General features: G+C 42.0%; 2 protein-coding genes across 2 annotated transcripts; both read left to right on the top strand.

Moving 5' to 3' along the window:
• The first annotated feature begins 2445 nt into the window (after positions 1-2445).
• On the top strand, positions 2446-6199 carry LOC308291948 (E3 ubiquitin-protein ligase TRIM21-like). Its single transcript, XM_080734108.1, has 2 exons — positions 2446-2532; positions 3131-6199. The coding sequence occupies exon 2, from the start codon at positions 3165-3167 to the stop codon at positions 4800-4802; it is 1638 nt and encodes a 545-aa protein (XP_080590234.1). The 5' UTR covers positions 2446-2532; positions 3131-3164; the 3' UTR covers positions 4803-6199.
• Positions 6200-10643: 4444 nt separating this feature from the next.
• On the top strand, positions 10644-13583 carry b3galt4 (UDP-Gal:betaGlcNAc beta 1,3-galactosyltransferase, polypeptide 4; the record flags this gene model as incomplete). Its single annotated transcript, XM_080733475.1, has 3 exons — positions 10644-10919; positions 11659-12090; positions 13161-13583. The coding sequence occupies 3 exons, from the start codon at positions 10644-10646 to the stop codon at positions 13581-13583; spliced, it is 1131 nt and encodes a 376-aa protein (XP_080589601.1).
• Between the last annotated feature and the right edge of the window lie 6147 nt (positions 13584-19730).

The raw sequence follows: 19730 nt of genomic DNA, 5'->3' as shown, positions 1-19730 counted from the left end.
TTCTGGGTCTCATTCACTTACTATACACTGTAGGCTACTATAAGGGGAAAAAATCACTCCAAAAAATATGCTTTAAGTAGCATGTTAGGGGTCTAACTAGGTGTTTTTAATTATTCTGAATCCATTGCAAGCATTTGTTTTGCACGAAAAACATTCATTGGGCTAAAAACAGACCCAAAAAACTGTGGCTTTAATAGTGCATCATGATGAGTCATCACTTTTCACAGTTGTAGACCTATATGTTCCATTTTTGACCCCAGGAATGTTTTTCGTTTTTGGGAGTCATTTTGTGTAAGTGAATGAGACCCAGAATTAGGCTACCCTAGCTGTCAAACATTTTGCTAGGTATGTTGAATTTCAATCTTTGTTAGATATGTTACTAGTAGACACCTTTATGAACACATTGGTGAAGAAATTGTTTGGTAAGGAATTTATTCCCAGATTTGACGGGTACAAATTTTCCCTGACCCTGACTACTTGAGTTGATGAATTTATTTTAAGTAAAGTTTAAGTTTTGAGTACATTTATTTTTATGTAGCTACATTTATTTTTTCCCCCCTGTAGGCAAGGTATGGCAGCTGCCATAACTTGCCATACCCAATTGACGCCTCTGTCTACGCCCCCACCTCCCGGCACGAGCGAGCCAGACAGCACTGACGTCATCTCGTCTGCATGACCTGTCAGAGGAGTTGATTAAGGTCTTATTTATCTCAATCGCAGGCCAATTAAAGGGTGTTTAAGTGAAAATGAATAATATTGATCAATATTGTGTATTTTGGCTAAGTGATAAATAACTATATTCTGATTAATTATTATTCATCAGAAAGAATATTGTGATTATTAAAGGACGACTTCACCACTTTTCATCACAATAAAATAGCAATTTTTTTGTCTGTGGGCAGTTCAGAAACTTATTTTCACCTGACGGGGGAGTTTCACAGTTGAACGCCCTCCATCAGGCATCCCGGCAGGCAGTATAGAGACCAAAAGGAACACGGGCAAGTTGTGTTTGCATAGACGGCCAACAAAGCCAGATGCACCATGCTGGATTTGACCCAACATCTGTGGTGGCAGGGAATTAAATTGTTTTTAACACATCCTTTTCATATTCATGTTATATTATCATTAATTATCATGTGTTTCGCCAATTATTTGGGGGCCACTTGCAATGGGCTACCCTCATGGACGACAGGTAGGTGTAACAGGGTTAGAAATACCTTGTTATTAATTTCTACAAAATCCTCTTTCTATATATCTATACTATAATTTTGCAAATGTCTGAGTGAGTGAGTGTCTGAAACAGCGTTTCTCCTCAGTGGCTGGAGCAATTGATCTGAAATCGCATCACCATTAGCATATGAACACACCTGACATAACTGTGAAGCCCGTTTGTCACTTTCACAAATCATATGCTGTATAATAGCATTTTTATGGTGTATCTATATCTATTCTGCATCTAGCATGAGGCATATCTATTCTGCATCTAGCATGAGGCAAAATGTTTAACCAGCTCTGTGTGTGTGTGTGTGTGTGTGTGTGTGTGTGTGTGTGTGTGTGTGTGTGTGTGTGTGTGTGTGTGTGTGTGTGTGTGTGTGTGTGTGTGTGTGTGTGTGTGTGTGTGTGTGTGTGTGTGTGTGTGTGTGCGCGCAGGCAGGCGGGTGTGTGTGCAGGCGGGTGGGTGGGCGGGCGGGCTGGGGGGGTATCTCTGTAGCCATTAAACGAAACGGGTTTCTTACATTGATGCTCCTACATCATGCAAGCACCAGTTAAAGTTACTTTCCATCCCTCATATACTGTGTGCACAGTGCACATCCCATAACCCACACACTGCACATCATTTTGGAGCTCATATCTTTGAACGGGTAAGGGCTAGTTGTATACTACTATAGTAATAGAGCCACCTGGTGGAAGAACAGCGCAGCTGCATGTAGTCTAGTGTCCCTTTGTGCACACGTAGTTTGCCTCAGCAAAGGAAGTTAATCCTTGCTGCAGATAGGGTGCATGAGAACTTGGTTGTAAACAATACAAATATATTTTCGTGCTTTATATTAATTTTTTGCACTTTTTGCAACACAGATGTGTGCACTACTGTATATGCTGCTGTGCTGTGCTGACCAGACCATGACCAGTGTCATGTATTAATGTGTTTAAACCAGGAGCTCCAAAGTAAAGTGAACCTGAGTGAGAGCAAGTCCTGTGTGGCCGTGTCATCACTTCTGCACCATAGACACCTTCACCAAATATGCAGACAGACACTACCCGTTACATAGGGAGTGGCTGCACTAAACCATAACAGGAGAAACAGATGACGTTCAGAGAAGAGGAGGCTGTGAAGGGTTAACAGTAACAACAGAGCAGCCTCTCAGTCACTGATGCGATCTAAAAGTCCAAAGCTCAAGTATACAGTAGGTGTGGGCGGCAGCACACACACACATACTGTACACACACAGACACATAGACACACAGACACGCTCTCTACTAAACAAAAAAAACGTCAGTTTTTTTGCTGAAATATTGACATCGTAAAGACAGGTGAGTACATTATGATAAGGATTTATTATTCTGTAATAGAGAACAAAGACTTATTAAACTGTAGCCAGACACAATCTTCCCTAAGTTTCGTTTTCCTGGAAATCCTGTAGTCTAATGGTTCAGTTTGTAAAATGTTTTTTTTCACCGCAGCTCTGATCGTGGGCGTTGGGGTTTAATGGTAAATTGCTTATTTTTCATCACTCAGGGAAAAGAATATAGATATCTGTTGTTTATAATGATTAAATACACCTGTCCACAGTGTTTGTACTTCCTGAAGACTTGCAAAACAAGATTTGTCACATGATTTCATCCGAATTCCCCTTTGAGTCGCCGTACTTCACTATACAGCGCATCAGCACTATATAGCTCATTGGGGACAGAAACACTGCGATAAAAATAAAGTACAGGTATTTACTGTTTAACCCCACCGCTCACGATCAGAGCTGCAGTCAAAAAATATATAATAATAGAAATAAACCACTGTACTGGGATATTATAACAGATATCATAATCAGATTAAGGCAAAACAACGGGTAGTTCGGAAATCTCTGTTAAGCTGTCAGTACTATAGCATTCAATTTCTTTCTTTCTTTTCCAGAGTTTCTTTCTATATTTATTTGCATTGTATAGAAATGGCTTGTGCCAGCATTCTCCTGTCTGAAGATCAGTTCCTGTGTTCCATCTGTCTGGATGTGTTCACTGATCCAATCACCACCACATGTGGACACAACTACTGCAACACCTGCATCACACATTACTGGGACACCAGTGATCTGTGTCAGTGTCCACTATGCAACGAAACCTTCCATAAGAGACCAAAGTTCTCTGTTAATAAAGTCTTCTCTGAGATGGCTGAGAAGTTCAGGAAGTTAAGGCAACTGGAAAACAATTCCACCTCAAACCAGGAACCTGCTCAACCAGATGAAGTCTCCTGTGACGTCTGTACTGAGAACAAGCTCAAAGCCCTGAAGTCCTGCCTGGTGTGTCTGACCTCCTACTGTGACACTCACCTGGAGCCTCATCACAGAGTCTCAGGGTTAAAACGACACAAACTAATCAACCCTGTAAAGAACCTTATCTGTGAGAAACATGACAGACCTCTGGAGCTGTTCTGTAAGACTGACCACATGTGTATTTGTCAGTTCTGCGCCAAGTCAGACCACAAGTTACATCAAATTGTATCTCTGGAAGAGGCTTATGAAGGGAAGAAGGCTGAGCTGGGAAGGACAGAGGCTGAAGTTCAGCAGATGATCCAGGTGAGACAAGTGAAGATTCAGGAGGTCAAACACACAGTACAGCTCAGACAAAAATATGCAAATATAGAAATAGCAGACAGTGTGCAGGGTTTCACTGCTCTGATCAGGTGTGTTGAGAGAAGCCAGGCTGTGATTATTGGTGTGATTGAAGAGAAGCAGAAAACAACAGAGAAACAGGCTGAAGGCTTCATTAAAGATCTGCAACAGGAAATCACTGAGTTAAAGAAGAGAAGTTCTGAGCTGAAGCAGCTCTCACACAGTGAAGACCACCTCCACCTCCTCCAGAACATCAAATCCATTAAGACCCCGCCACCCCCCAAGGACTGGACAAAGGTCAGTGTCTCTCAGTCTTCATATGGGGAGACTGTGAGGACAGCTGTGGCTCAGCTGGAGAATACACTCAGCCAAGAGATGGAGAAGCTGCGTGATGCTGAGCTGAGGAGGATCCAGCAATATGCAGTGGATGTAACTCTGGACCCTGATACAGCAAATCCCTACCTCATCTTGTCTGAGGATGGAAAACAATTGAGGTGTGGGAAAAAAAAGAAGAATCTCCCAGAAAACAAAAAGAGATTCTCTGAATATCTTGATGTCTTGGGAAAACAAAGCTTCTCCTCAGGAAGGTTTTACTATGAGGTTCAGGTTAAAGGGAAGACTGACTGGGATTTAGGAGTGGTCAGAGAGTCCATCGACAGGAAAGAGGATATCACAGCGAGCCCCAACAGTGGTTACTGGACTATAGGGTTGGAGAATGGAAATGAGTACACGGCAGGTACTGATGATGACTATGATATCCTCCTCCCTGTAGAACAGAAGGTCCAGAAAGTGGGAGTGTTTGTGGATTATGAGGAGGGTCTGGTCTCCTTTTATGATGTGGAGGCCAGAGTTCATCTCTACTCTTTCACTGGCTGCACCTTCACTGAGAAACTCTATCCATTCTTCAGTCCAGGTGACTCCAGTGATGGTACAAACTCTGGTCCTTTGATCATCAGACCTGTCATTCACACTGGTTAGACTAATTTAATCCTACATTTAAAATGTTCTTTTCAACAAAGACAACAAATGTGTCTATGGAAGGACTGATTTACATGTTTATTTTTCATTAACTGTTGTTTCAAATCAAGCCATTTAACTGTTGATCCTAACAGATGTATTCTATTGGCAGTGGTGGAAAGTAACTAAGTACATACTCAAGTACTCAAGTGTGATTTTGAGGTGCTTTAACTTTACTTGAGTATTTCGTTTTCTCAATACACTTACTTATTTCTACTCCACTACTCAGAGTCAGAGGGAAATGTGTTACTCAATTACACTTGAAAACTTTAGTTACAAGTTACTTTGTAGATTTAGATTATTATTACGAAACATACAATAACCACTTAAAAGGAGTAGTTCACCCCCAAAATGACTTTTTTCTATTGATTACTCACCCCATGGAGACTTCAGTTCAATAATACTTTTTTGTATTTGTCGCATTCCTAAGACAAAAAATATATTATAGTAAATTTACCTCCATTGATTCCGGATGGGTCCCCATCCGGAATGAATGGGGGTACATTTATTGTATTCAAATTATTGTCCTAGGAATACGACCAAAAAACTAAAAATATGATTGAACTCGAGTCTCCATGGCCTGAGTAATCAATAGAAAAGAAGTCATTTAGGGGGTGAACTATTCCTCTAAGCTCTATTTTATACTCTGACTGTTTCGACGACAGCAGATCTACAAGCTGACAACCTGCGGCGAAGCTTGTAGATCAGCATATTTCAATAAAGTTTCTGACACATTTTACAATGATTTTAGTGATTTTACTTTGGCAATTGGTACTGAAAGTAATTGATGCCAAGTGTTGCTATAGTAAATAGTAAAATATATATATTTTTTGTCATTTGTAATAAATATGAATCGGCCTCAGTTCTAAATGGGTTCAAACTTTGAATACAGGCCTTTGACTTACAGAGTTTTTTTCATAAATGAATGCTCTACTTTGTGACCCTAAAGCATCAAAAGTAGCAGATTCACAAGCTCTAAACACGGCATGAAGCGACACACTTTGATCAAATGAATATCAAACATCTAAATACTGATGAATCAAGCAACTTCAAAGCTGTCCATGGTTCTCCCAAAAGTCTGAGTAGACGATAAAATAACCAATTTTATCTTTTTAAGTGAAATATTAAGTAAAAACATTTGAGTATGTCTTCCAGCCGTGTCTATTGGGTGCCAGGTCAGTAGTCTAACTGACATTGATTGACTCTATTCATTTTTTAATCCTCGTCCTAATAAGGATTAAACTCTGCTCCTCTGACCATCTCTCCTGTCAATAACACCGGCGAGACTTTTCCTTTCCATGTCTAAAAGAGATGTAATTATTACATTATTATTGTGTGCATGTATATATTAGCATCATCTAACCCTAACCTTTGATTATTCATACAAAATGTACAAGCAAGTGGCACTGTGAAACTTATACATATAAATGAATAAAATATAATTTTGTCCAATCTGTTTGGTGGAGTATACAGTATAATATTATTATAGTATAATAATATTAATATTATTATAAATCTTTCACAAATGAATGCCCTACTTGATCGTACTACTGCAAGCAGTAGTAGCAGATGCACAAACTCCACAGAGACGATAGTATAGTCTCCTTATAGTATATCTTAAATTCCAGTACTGAAACCACAGGCAGAAAACCTGGCTCAAATCTGTGGTATAAGAGGAAAGTTACATAATGCAGCTTTAACTTAATTAATTAACTTAGGTAAATATATTGTTGTTATTCTTTTATTTTATTTTTTCTTGACAAATATGACCATGAACATGTCTGACATCATATGAGGTACAGATGTCAGACATGTTCATACAGTATGGTCAAATTTGTCCAGAAACACAAGCACACATGCAGACAATTCAACTTTATATAATGGCTGCTATACAGTACTGACAGTATAGTAGTGATGTCATAGACACTCGAGTCCAGTGGTTCGCAGACATTTTCATGTCAAGGACCCCCAAATTAATACACATTTTGCCACACAGACCCCCATCTGAAAAGATGGTGTGCCTGGGACCCCCATACAGGATATGTGTTGTTAACATGTTTCAAGAATATCATTTTTATATCACATTTTTATATGTATGTGTGTATAGTAGATCTACAAGCTCACAAAGCATTGCAATATGACATGCTGTGAGCTTGTAGATCTGCGATTTTCTTTTGCCCCCACAATCTGTGTTAAAGTTTACATTTTACAGACAGCAAGAAAAGCAGTGGTGAGATTAGATCCAGACAACAAGTGTAGATCTGCTATTTTCAAGTAACTAATGTCTATAGGAGTTAAAGTGGTTAAAATAACTTTTGCTATATTCACTGATTTGGTTGGGGATCCCCTGGAACCCCCTCAAGGACCCAGAACTCACATCGAAATATATGTATTATACGTCATATACAGTTTATACTAAAGTAGCCTCAAGGTAACGATGTGACATGTGATTGGATTTTGAAATCTAAATCCGCTCATGTTTCATTACTGTCAAACTAAATATGACATGTGCTTATGTGGGGTAGATCTCACCCAATGATAATAATGTCATCCACCCATAAATCAATCTTCAACCTTTATTGTAATTTTCCATGTTTTTTTATGACGGCCACTGTTAAATGTTCAAATCAAATTCTGATCAACGTTACGCCCCGCCTCCCTATCCTGTTTCACATGGAAATAAGCACACAACTTAGATACTCTCCATGTGCTGTTTAATCTGGACTTCAACTACTGTATTGTATTTTATGTGAGAAATGTGCTATAAAGCATTGCTCACAGCTCATAGATCGGTTATTTTCGAGACGCAGGATTACTGCGTTTTTTTAAAGTTTTTTTTGTTGGTACCTATAGGTCTACCCTAGGGCCTTTAGGGGACATGGGGAGAAAAGGTAAACTCCACAGAGAAAGGCCCTTTCGCCACTGACAGAGGAGAGAACACGCTCCCAGCGGGAATTGAACCTAGGACCTTCTAGCTGTGAGGTGACAGCACTACCGGCTGCACCACCATGCCCCCACCGCAATTATTATTTCTAGGCTACAGTTTTTGTTCAGTAACAGGATTCCTTGTCTGTCCAGCTCTTTAGAAGAGAAAAAGGATACAGGATAAATATGTGAAATTGAAAGTGATTAAACAAACAATGACATGAGAAGAAACAATATTTAATTTAAATCTGCAGCATAACTTAACGGTGGGTAAAGTGATATTATTTTGTTAACTTAATGTGTTAAGTAGGATAGCTCTAATCTGATGGTAACCTACTCATTGCTATATAGACTAGAGTTCAGTAACAGGAGTCTCTCCAGTCCATGTCTCGATAGCTCGTTTACAGAAAATGCATATTCAGGCTGGGATACTAATTGTCTCCAATCAGGAGAGGCCTCTCCTGCAGAATACTAGCCTGGTAAACCCTCATGCTGCTCCTATGCTGTGCTATGACCAGGGGCGTCACAAGGGGTAGGAAAGTGGGACTGAGTTACTAGGGCCCAAGGTGGAGGGGCCCTAGTAACTTTAGCTATTGAAAAATAGCAGATATACAAGCTGCCGCGCTGCGAGCTTGTAGATCTGCTATTTTTGAAAAGTCATGAGAATATGTGCAAATCTTTGAATATGTATTTTTTAAGCGAACATTTTTGTAGCTCAAATTTTTGGCCAAATACATATCATTTTGGGGGTCCTTCACATGAAAAAGTTTGAGCATCACTGACGTGGAAACATGGGTTTCTTGCACACATTTTCACAATTTCACAAAAATAGCAGATCTACAAGCTTGCAGCGCGGCACTCGGTGCCGCGCTGTGAGCTTGCATATCTGCTATTTTTCAATAGACATTCTTTGGGGCCCACAGTGAATCCTTGTACCCAGGGCCCAGAATTTGGTGTGACGCCCCTGGCTATGACAGCTACATTCCCCTGCAGGACCAATAAAGGTTATGTTATCTGCCCTTATCTAAATCACCTTGTTGTTTCTTCTTTTATCAACCAATCAATGGTTATATGATGAACGTTTATGGTTTTATTGTATTTGTGGTGGCAATACAAGTACGAGAACTGCACTGCCGATGAAGACCACCAGATGTCATCAATGACCACGAGTTGGTTCCTACTTGGACTGATTGATTGATTGATTGATTGAAGTAGGCTATTTATTAGAAGTTTGCATAGGAAAAGGTACAGTTTCATGACAGTACAGTTCACTGGTAGGCCTGCAAGGTCAACTAAAAGGAAACTCGGGTAAGACGAGGCTTATTTCCACTGAAATCCTTCTCCTTAACTAACTCATATAACATTGAATGACAGAACACAGTAGCCTACTATGCAGTAGATATCACCAGAAAAACAGATGTAAAAATAATAATTAAAAAAAATAAAAGCAAAATAAAAGGTATTTACAATAAAGGGTCAGGTTAGGTTAGTTTTATTGTTACCAGTTTCGAGTGGTTTTTCTGAGCAGTTTTAAAGGAAGTTAGGGATTTCCTTCCACATTTTATGCAGAACGAATTTGACCTTTTGCTTGAGCCGAATCTGGGTTGAATGCATATGCTTATATTGTGAACGTGTTCAAGTAGGCCTACTGCGGTAGGCCTATAGAAATACTGCAGTAGCCTATTTATTATACTAATAAATATTATAAAACATTGTGAGCTTATAGATTGGCTATTTTCAAATGGCCAAAATGTATAGGCCTATAGGGCTGAAGTGGTTAATATAGCCCAGGGGTCTTCTACAGGGGGTCCGGGACCCCTAGGGGGTCCTCAGAGTTACTACAGGGGGTCCTCCAAATCTTTGTGTGATAGAAACGTTGTTAATTGCGGTTCAAGTGGTTAAATATCTGACATGAATCCAAAATATAGGCTACTGAGGATAGTGCTGTCAAACAATGAAACTATATGGAATCTATGAAAAGGTTGTGGGGGTCCCTGCTTCATCTCTCTCTCAACTAAGGGGTCCTTGGCCTGAAAACGCTGGACCCCTGATATATATATTTTGACAGACAAGGAATCCTGTTACTGAACAAAAACTGTAGCCTAGAAATAATAATTGCGGTGGGGGCATATTTTGTAATCAAAATAAAAATCTCTTTTAGCTCAAGATTCATGAAAATCTTTTTGGGGAAAGTTTTTTGAAAATGGTTTGAAATAATAGCCTAATAATTAAAAACCAAACGTAGGGGGGAATTTTATTAAAAATAAATAGAGGATCCATAAAAATGTGTCCCGTGACGCACAAATGGGTCCCCGACCCACTGCTTGGGAAACAGTGGCCTATACAGTACTGTCTGTCAGTAGCCTACATTATAGTGCTGCATAGATTCTGCACTGCAGAACAGGGTCAACGAGAGCTTCAGGCAGTTGGCTGGGGGGAGTCGGGAAGTAAAGATCGACCGTTTGTTTCATAAGCGCCAACTCCACATATTGCGTGTCGAAAGCATAGGTCGAAACGAAAGAGAAGAGAGTGATGCTGCTGCAGACTGCAGCTGCGCCGAGGAGACCACAACCACATCCACTCCTCCCTTTCAGCTCTACTGCTGCTGCTGCTGATGATCATCATCGCGTCCGCTCCGGCTGCGGAGGACGACCTGAATACACGATCAAGGGTAAAAGGAGCGTCCAGCGGACATCATCAGGCGTGGTGCGACTCTCGCAGGAGGAGGAGGGACACGGTTATTACTGGAGAAGAAGTATCCTTGACGGCGTTCGGAGAAACACGCGAAGGCTGATCGCGCTGTGCGGGCTGCAGCAGCAACAACGGTCATCCGTCTCTAAACGCTGCTTGTGGCATCGTGGAGGTTGCGGGGAGGTCATGTTGGGACGGGGCGGACTGTGGGTGTGCAAGCCCCGGTTCGGAAAGAGAGCGGGCAGGTATGGGGTTCTGCCTCTCGTCGTCGCTGCGATAGTGGTCGCGTGCCTGCTGGCGCTGCTGTTCGTGGACTCCATCGAGCTGTGGGTCACCACTATGAACATGAACACGGTGGTGGAGCCGCACACAGCACACCACGCTCACATCATCCCCCCGCAGAGCATCCCTCCCACCAGATCGGAGGAGTTCCTGCTCATGCCCAGTCCCCTGGTCTGTCAGGTCTGTATAATATATACTTACTGTTTGTTTAGACCAGGGGTCTTCAACGTTTTCAGGCCGAGGACCCCTTAGTTGAGAGAGAGATGAAGCAGGGACCCCCACAACCTTTTCATAGATTCCATTATAGTTTCATCGTTTGACAGCACAATCAGAGTATTTTGGATTCATGTCAATTTGTGTTTTCAGATATTTAACCACTTGAACCGTCAATACTTAATAAACTTGACATTTCACTCTGTACTTAGTCTGCTCTTTCCCCCCTCTACAACAAAGCTCTTTGCCGAAAATAGCCGATCTACAAGCTCACGAGGCGTTGTGAGCTTGTAGATCTGCTATTTTTGGCTAAAGTTCTCGGAATAAGGACACTAGGGTTCATGTGGTTAATATAAAAAAGGAGAAAAAAAAAGTTCTATCACTCAAAGTTTTGGAGGACCCCCTGTAGTGACTCTGAGGACCCCCTGGGGTTCCCGGACCCCCTATTGAAGACCCCTGGTTTAGACTTACTGTTTTTCTTTTTTTTTTCTTTCATTTTATTTTATTTACATATCTACTGCATAGTACTGTGTTCTCTTCGTCTGTCATTCAATGTTATATGAGATACTTAAATGGTTTCCTGTGGAAATAAGCGTAGTCTTTTCATGGATCTCCTTTTAGTAGACCGTGTACCAGTGAACTGTACCGTCATGAAACTGTACCTTTTCCTATGCAAACTTCTAATAAAGTCTTCAATCAATCAAAGCGTGCCAAGCCCTATCTCATCATCATGGTGACGTCGGCGCCTGCCAACCAGCGGGCCCGGCAGGCCATCCGGGACAGCTGGGCCGGGGAGATCGAGGTGAGGGGTCTCCGGGTCATGACTCTGTTCATGGTCGGGGTGACCAACGACCCCGGGCTGGCCAAGCTGCTGATCGAGGAGGCGCGGCAGCGAGGAGACCTGATCCAGGGGCGGTTCCTGGACAGCTACAACAACCTCACCCTGAAGACGCTGTGCATGCTGGGCTGGTGCCGCCGCTTCTGCCCGCAGGCCCACTTCGCGGCCAAGGTGGACGACGACGTCCTGTTCAACCCCAGCGCCCTCCTGCGCTTCCTGAACCGGAGCCGCAACCCCTACGAGCAAGGGGACCTGTACCTCGGCCGGGTGCACCTCCGGGTGGCTCCGGATCGAGACCAGGTGACGTAGAAATTCTACATAATTTATGGACTCCATAGCGGAATTGAAACGCTCAAAAGATCAGCAAAAGCTTGACTCAGAAACGATGTTAAAAGATAATAGAAAACATGTATTTACAGCGCTGTAACAGTCACTCACACAACATACACATGCATCCTTCACCAACGACAGACAGACTGCCTTGCCCTCCCTCTCACAGTTCATTATTAATTTGCTAAAACAAAAACATCTCTATTCCTTCTCTCTCCTGAGCTCATTAAACTCCAAGAACTTATCTCTTTCTCACAGTCACAAAACAAGGAGGCACTGCCTGGCTGCCAGCTGTGACCTTTCATGCTATACTCCCTACTTTCTGACCTCATCTAATGGTTCTCTCAGGACTCAAACTAGCAAATGTATTCACTACTAACCAATAGGGCATTCACGAACAGTGATTTTTAGTATTCGAATTATTCGACCTCAAAGTATTCGAATAGTCGAATATTCGACAGGACTGGCCAAACTGACCAAACTGTCAAATATTAAGTAAGCAAGAGGCGGTTACATCCCGCCACTCCGACATGTCTCCTTTCCGACATGTCTCCATTCCGACACTAACTCTATCTCTAACCCTAACCCTAAACGTAACCCCTATGGGAGTGTCGCCACTCCGACAATTAGAAGTCAATTTCGGAGTGGCAACATGTCGGAATGGAGAGAGACTCCCGCAAGGGGCGAACATTGTGAAAATAGCAGATCTACATGCTCACAACGCCTCGCAGCTGCTATTTGCTATTTATCTATCTGCTATTTATCTGTGGAACCGAGTCACATTAAATGTAATACCTAGAATTCCAAGTGCTTGTCAGGGTTCTTATGACTTCCTATCAAGCCAAGCTTTATAAACCATGAAGAAATATATATATTTTTAAAGACAAAACAATACAAAAATAAAAATAAGCGAATATTCGACTTCGGTGAACAAAGTCGAATAGTGACTTTGATATTCGAATATTTGAATAGTCAAATATTTGGTGAATGCCCTACTAACCAATATGCCATAATAATAATGTAATTGCACCTCATCACAGGACAGCAAGCACTACCTCCCCGCCGGCGCGTACCACGCCGACATCTTCCCGGACTACTGCAGCGGCACGGCCTACGTTCTCTCCCGCTCCGCCTTGCTCAAGATCTCCCTGGCGGCCGCTGCCACCCCTCTGTCCACCCCTCTGCCCCCCGAGGACGTGTTCGTCGGGCTATGCGCCCGCGCGGCCGGCGTGACGCCCACGCACTGCCCGCTGTTCTCCGGAGGACCGGCTGTGCCCTACGGGCGCTGCTGTTACCAGGCCATGGTCTCCGTCCACCATGTCGCGCCCCGGGAGATGCTGCAGTACTGGGCGGACACCCACTCGTCGCCCCCGTGCTCCTGGCTGGGGACGCACGCGTCCCTGGGCGTTTGCAAACTCAGGTCCATGCTCGGGACGGTTCTGGGCTTGGAGCAGGGCTTGTGAAGATGATCGTCCTGCCTGGCTTAATGTACGCCAGGGGTCTTCAACAGGGGGCCCGGGACCCCTAGGGGGTCCTCAGAGTTACTACAGGGGGGGTCCTCCAAATCTTTGTGTGATAGAAGCCTTTTTCCTCCTTTTTTACATTAACCACTTGAACCCTAGTGTCCATATTCTGAGAACTTTAGCCAAAAATAGCAGATCTACATGCTCACAACGCCTCGCGCTGCGAGGTGTTGTGAGCTTGTGGATCGGCTATTTTCGGCCCAGAGGTTTTGTGTAGAGGGGGAAAAAGAGCAGAGTGAAAGGTCAAGTTTATTAAGTATTGACGGTTCAAGTGGTTAAATATCTGAAAACACAAATTGACATGAAATCAAAATACACTGACGATTGTGCTGTCAAACAATGAAACTACGTATATGGAATCTATGAAAAAGGTTGCGTCCCTGCTTCATCTCTCTCTCAAATAAGGGGTCCTTGGCCTGAAAACGTTGAAGACCCCTGATGTACACTTATGTTAGGGGCTGTGCCTTGCTTAAATACTGTGAATAGCACAAGCGCTCTGGCTGTGAAGGCACACTGTGCACACTGAGAAAATGTAATTTTATTTTTATAGCTCTTTTTTTGTTTTTGAATACTTGAATGTCTCTCTGTTCTTTTTTTTATAGGCTTTCTCGTTGATGCCAAAAGGGAAATATGTTGACTTATTAGGAAGAGTATACTACACTACCACACATGCACCGACACATTACTGTAGGTAATGAAAAACAAACTCGCAAATATTCAATATTTGCATGCCCCCAATTTACAGTGAAGAGAGAGAACTGCTTTTTATGTGTGACCAATGCTCTGAATATATATATATTTTTAGGTTAACACAAGCATGAAAGCTAGAGGCTTCTGCCCATATACATCCTAACACATTCTGAGACTAGATCAAACCTGTTTAAGTCAGAATAAGTAATCACAGTGAATGCATGTAACACCCCAAATATAACAAACGTGTCCCATTAAAACTACACCGACTAGAAAATAACACCCTCAAGTTCACTCTGCTTATACGATTTAGTAATCTAAACCTCTTATTAATATTGAATTAATTGCAAATATGTTGTTAGGCTACATATGCAAATATACAGAAGGTACTGTAGAACCGATGTATGAAAAGATTTCAGTAGACTGTCTTGATTCAAAAACATTAGATTATAAGATGCAAAATGTGAGACTATGACGTGTACAGTATTTACAGTAGCTAGTGTGGATGTACGGTAGATAAATCAAACACAATTACACCTTGCATTGAAATATCATCTGTATCTGTATAACCACTGTTAACATGTGTTAAAGTGAGTGGTAAAGGGTTCCCGAAGGGTTCCCAGTTCGAATCCGGGCTCCCCCTGAGTTAATGTCGAAGAGTCCTTGGGCAAGACTCTGAACCCCACATAGCTCCCGGTGAGCCGGTTGGTGCCTTGCATGGTTTCCTCCGCCACCGGTGTATGAATGTGTGCGTGAATGGGTGAATGTAATGCACAATCTCTGTAAAGCGCTTTGGATAAAAGCGCTATATAAATGCACCATTTACCATTTACCATTTGTAACACGACACGCGCGCATGTCTCCTTGTATGGGCCGTTCCGTCCGTGATGTCAGTTACTTTTATGTGTAATACATTATGTGCTGATACATTTCGTACTAAAACACACAGTGAAATGCAGGAGCGTTTTGCACCGCTCGAAAACGCAGATTTATAAGCTCACAACGCATCGTGAGAGCCAGGTTGTGTGGGTCTGAGGTCGTAGATCGTTGGGAGCATCACAATGACTACATTTGGTACCTGTTGTCAGAGTGACGTCAGCACTATGACGTCGAATTGATGACATCAAGGATCTCCATATATAGGAAAAAAGGGACACAGACAGAACGGATACAGAGATTAGTGTTTTTAAAGATGTAGCCTATAGGTAGATGTTAGAGTAATGTCTGTTGGGAACGATGGACGTTGGGAGCGCACACCCCTCCTTTTGCATACTTCGTTCGTTTTCAGTTTCCAATTAATTAACCCATTTAGGCCTAGGATTATCGACTGCTTTAACTATTGAAAAATTGCAAATATACAAGCTCACAGTGCGGCACTTGTAGATCTGCTATCTTTGAAAAATCGTGAAAATTAGAATTTTGACCCGATTTTATAAGTGTCCTTTGAATCCTTCTACGTTTTTTTTTTGAAAAACCTATGTTTCTATAATGTCAGCAATCTGGCCAGCCATCGTCAAAGAAAAGATCCTTTTCACTTAACAGTTAACAGCTCAGTTAGTCTGTTCTTTAGAGACTACTATGTCAGTGGTTCTCAAACCTTTTCATGTGAAGGACCTCTGTAAAAATAATTCATATCTCAAAATATTATAGTTCCAAGGACCACCCAGAAGCAAAATTTGAGTTACAAACGTTTGCTCTAAAAATACATATATTCAAAGATCTGCACACATTTTCACGACTTTTTCAAAAATAGCAGATCTACAAGCTCGCAGCGTGGCACTTGCAGCCATCCCCTTACCAAGTGCATGCACTACTGATTATCTGTTTCCTGATGTGCATTGCTGATGGTTGCAAGAGAAAATAGTAAAATACATCAGTGTAAATTAACTCAATCCAGAGATGTGTTGCCCCTCTCTTCAGACAGCATCCAGGCTGTGCAGGTCAGGATTATCCAGCCTCTTTGAGTGAGCTACCAGCTCAGTAGCCTTGTGATTTGAGTGTCCAATCTGAGATTTGGAGGGCAGGGTTCAATTCCTGGCCGGGTCATTTGAAAGACTATAAAAATGGTACACAACACCTCCCTGCTTGAAACTCATAATCAAAGGTTGGGTTGGAGGTAAATCTCTTCGACATACGTGCATCCAGAGTGTACTAGTGCAGTGTCTAGTGCATCATGGCTGGGGGATGTACTGTATGTGTAGGCTACATCAACCTGACTCACTCTACAGGCCTATGGGCCACATGGCCGGACAATGACAAGGCGTACTACTACTTGTGCGAGCTATGGAGATTTTATACATTTAACATCCATATAGTTTGAGTGGATATCCTGCCTTGAATTGACTATGAAAACTTTAGTTTTCCCTTGAAAGAGCTGGAGGGCTTTCTTGGCGAGATAGACATCTTTAATGCTGTTTGACAGGAACTGTTTTGCTGAAACTTTCCCCAATGGTGTATCATCGTCCACATGGTAAGTAGTTGGAGGCTTGCCACCCTGGCATCTCTTCCGTGTGGCCTCCTTCAGTAAAGATGGGAGACTGTACATACGTAGATCTCCATATACTCCTTGGACTTGCTATCCAGTATGGCTTTGAAGTGGTCAGCCTACTGGCCACATGATCTATGATGGCTTTCCAATTCCTTGTCCCAAAGCCATTCCGTCCATGAGAGTTACCTTCTTAGTTTACAGGAGATAACCATCAATGGTAGCATTTTACGGTTGCTGATCAGCATCGCCAAAGTCTCCTGGTTGGGCAGTTACTTGAGTAATATGGTCTGAGATCATCTCTAAGTTGGAAAAAAGGGAAAATGCAGTACAGTAATTTCCTGATTTGTATTGTATTTTTGCACCATTTATGCAAACATATGCTTATGAGGGGAGATTGCATGACTGCACCATAGTAATAGATTATTTTCTGGACATCACAAACATGGACCTTGACTCTTGAATTACCTTTCAACGTTCATTATAAGCTAAATGATAGTGATCCACTTTTTGGATAATTAGACAATTAATAATTGTGCAAATTACGCAAAGTAAACGCAACAGAAGAAAATGGAGATATCTTTATTTAACGTTCTATGAATCCTAAGAATCTAAATCTACCACTCAACAAAGATAAATAAGTGACAATCACGGCCATCACAATTTGATGGATAGGACCCCTGAAAAGTAGGCGTGGCCCATTTTATGGCCAGGAGTAGTTTCTTTTTAACTAAAAACTAATGGCTGGAATGGATTCAGCACCCCTGAAAACCCATAATTAAACATCCCAAAAGTTCATATTGGCCTATTCTAATTTCCCCAGTTGTTTGCCCAGGCCCTCCGGGTACCCCCACTTTGATTGGCTCCCACAAAGTTTCCCAAGGGAGTTGGATTGGTGTTAGTAGACACCTTTATGAACACATTTGTGAGGAAATAGCATTTATTTTCCAAATTGGTCAAAAATGTGTCTAACTTTCCCTAACTAACAAAGCAATAGTATACTTACCCACAGCACTCATGTAACCATGTGTGCTGTGGGTGATGGCAGATTTAAACAGTCACACCTGGCTTGACAAATTGGACTGTTTGGTGACTGCACACTTGTTGCATATTGATGCACCCAGGATAAATCCCCACACACTCATCTAGAGCAGGTGTCTTTAACAGGGGGTCCTCAGAGTTACTATAGGGGGTCCTCCAAATCTTTGTATGGTAGAAACTTATTTTTTTTATAGTAACCACTTGAACCCTAGTGTCCTTGTTCTGAGAAATGTAGCCAAAAATAGCAGATCTACAAGCTCACAACACCTCGCGCTGCGAGGCGTTGTGAGCTTGTAGATCAGCTATTTTTGGCAAAGAGCGTTGGTATAGAGGGGAAAAAGAGACAACTAAGTAGCCTACAGAGTGAAAGGTCAAGTTTATTAAGTATTGACGGTTTACGGATGCCCCCCCGAGCGCCTTCCTAGGAAGGTCCTCGATGCACGTCCCACTGGGAGGAGACCCCGTGGCAGACCTAAGACCAGATGGAAGGATTATATCTCCAGACTGGCCTGGGAACGCCTTGGTATACTCCCAGAGGGAGTGGAGGAAGTTGCGCAGGATAAGGAAATCTGGAAGTCTCAGTTGGAGCTGTTACCCCCGCGACCCGATTCCGGATAAGCGGTTGAAGATGGATGGATGGATGGAAGTGGTTAAATATCTGAAAACACACATTGACATGAATCCAAAATACACTGATGATTGTGCTGTCAAAAACGATGAAACTATATGGAATCTATGAAAAGGTTGTAAGGGGTCCTTGGCCTGAAAACGTTGAAGACCCCTGATCTAGAGCCTTCACCATGACAGCAATCCCATCTGCTCTTCTCATGCAACATCCTGCCTCTCTACAATAAATGTTAATACCATCTGGCTGGTAGCATCATCTTTCTACACTGGCCCCCCGAACAGGGGCACAGTCATGTAATGTTAAATATATATTTTAGAGAGGTAAGATGTTACAAGCCAAAAGAAGATGGAATCGCTGTCATGATAAAAGCTGTGACTGGTTAGACTGGTTATACTGTAGGTGCGTGGTCACACCCAGCTCAGTCCAATTACCGGTAGTTTCGTTTGGCCTGGTGTGATTGCTTAAATCAGCCCATCACTCACACCACAAGACATAAAGGAGTGTGAATGTTTGACAAACACAAATTGATCTGGACTGATTTGTCTCTTTTGGTTCTTGAAGGATAATATTACCGAGTCAGAGTAATGGTTCAGGCTGGGAAATTAAACTGAATGTGTGCAAATACACTCAGGAAATGTATATGTGAACGGAATAGTCATTAATAAACCACTCCACATTTTCTTCAATGCTTTCCTGTCTTCTTCACAATTCAGATATTCATGTCTGGTTACCAATTTTCATATAAATGTGTAGGCTATATACACTGTGTATATAATTTATACACTTTAAGATGAAAGGTCAAAAGAACAGCAATAGCCAGGTAGGATCTGTTTTTGTATATTCAGTATATACGGTGACATATCGTCACTGTCGGGCAGAAACCTCGTATCTCCAAGTTTCAAGTTTGTACGTTTTTTCGCCAAGTAAAGCCCTGCTTCATCACACAAGGCTGTCGCACGGAAGTAGTGAAAACAGCCGATCTACATGCACACATCATCTCGCGGTGCGAGGCGTTGTGTGCTTGTAGATATCTGTTTTCACTAGTTTAGTTAATTTTTTAAATAATAAATACAAAACGAACGATCTTGGACATACAAGGTTTCCACCCGACAACGACGATATCAAGACTAGAACATTTTGCTATAACTTATAATACAATTGTGTAATAGACATTTTCATACAAATCTGTTATTTTTGATCATGTTTTTATTCTCAGAACATATTTCTATAAAACTTTTGACAA

Source organism: Nannobrachium achirus (assembly GCF_963921795.1).
Source record: "Nannobrachium achirus genome assembly, chromosome: 9".
Classification (NCBI taxonomy): domain Eukaryota; kingdom Metazoa; phylum Chordata; class Actinopteri; order Myctophiformes; family Myctophidae; genus Nannobrachium; species Nannobrachium achirus.
Note: the sequence above shows the minus strand (reverse complement) of the source record. Positions and strands in the feature narration are given on the sequence as shown.

Excerpts from the sequence above, each read along its gene's own strand:
- LOC308291948 (XM_080734108.1), top strand. The coding sequence starts at position 3,165 with ATGGCTTGTGCCAGCATTCTCCTGTCTGAAGATCAGTTCCTGTGTTCC.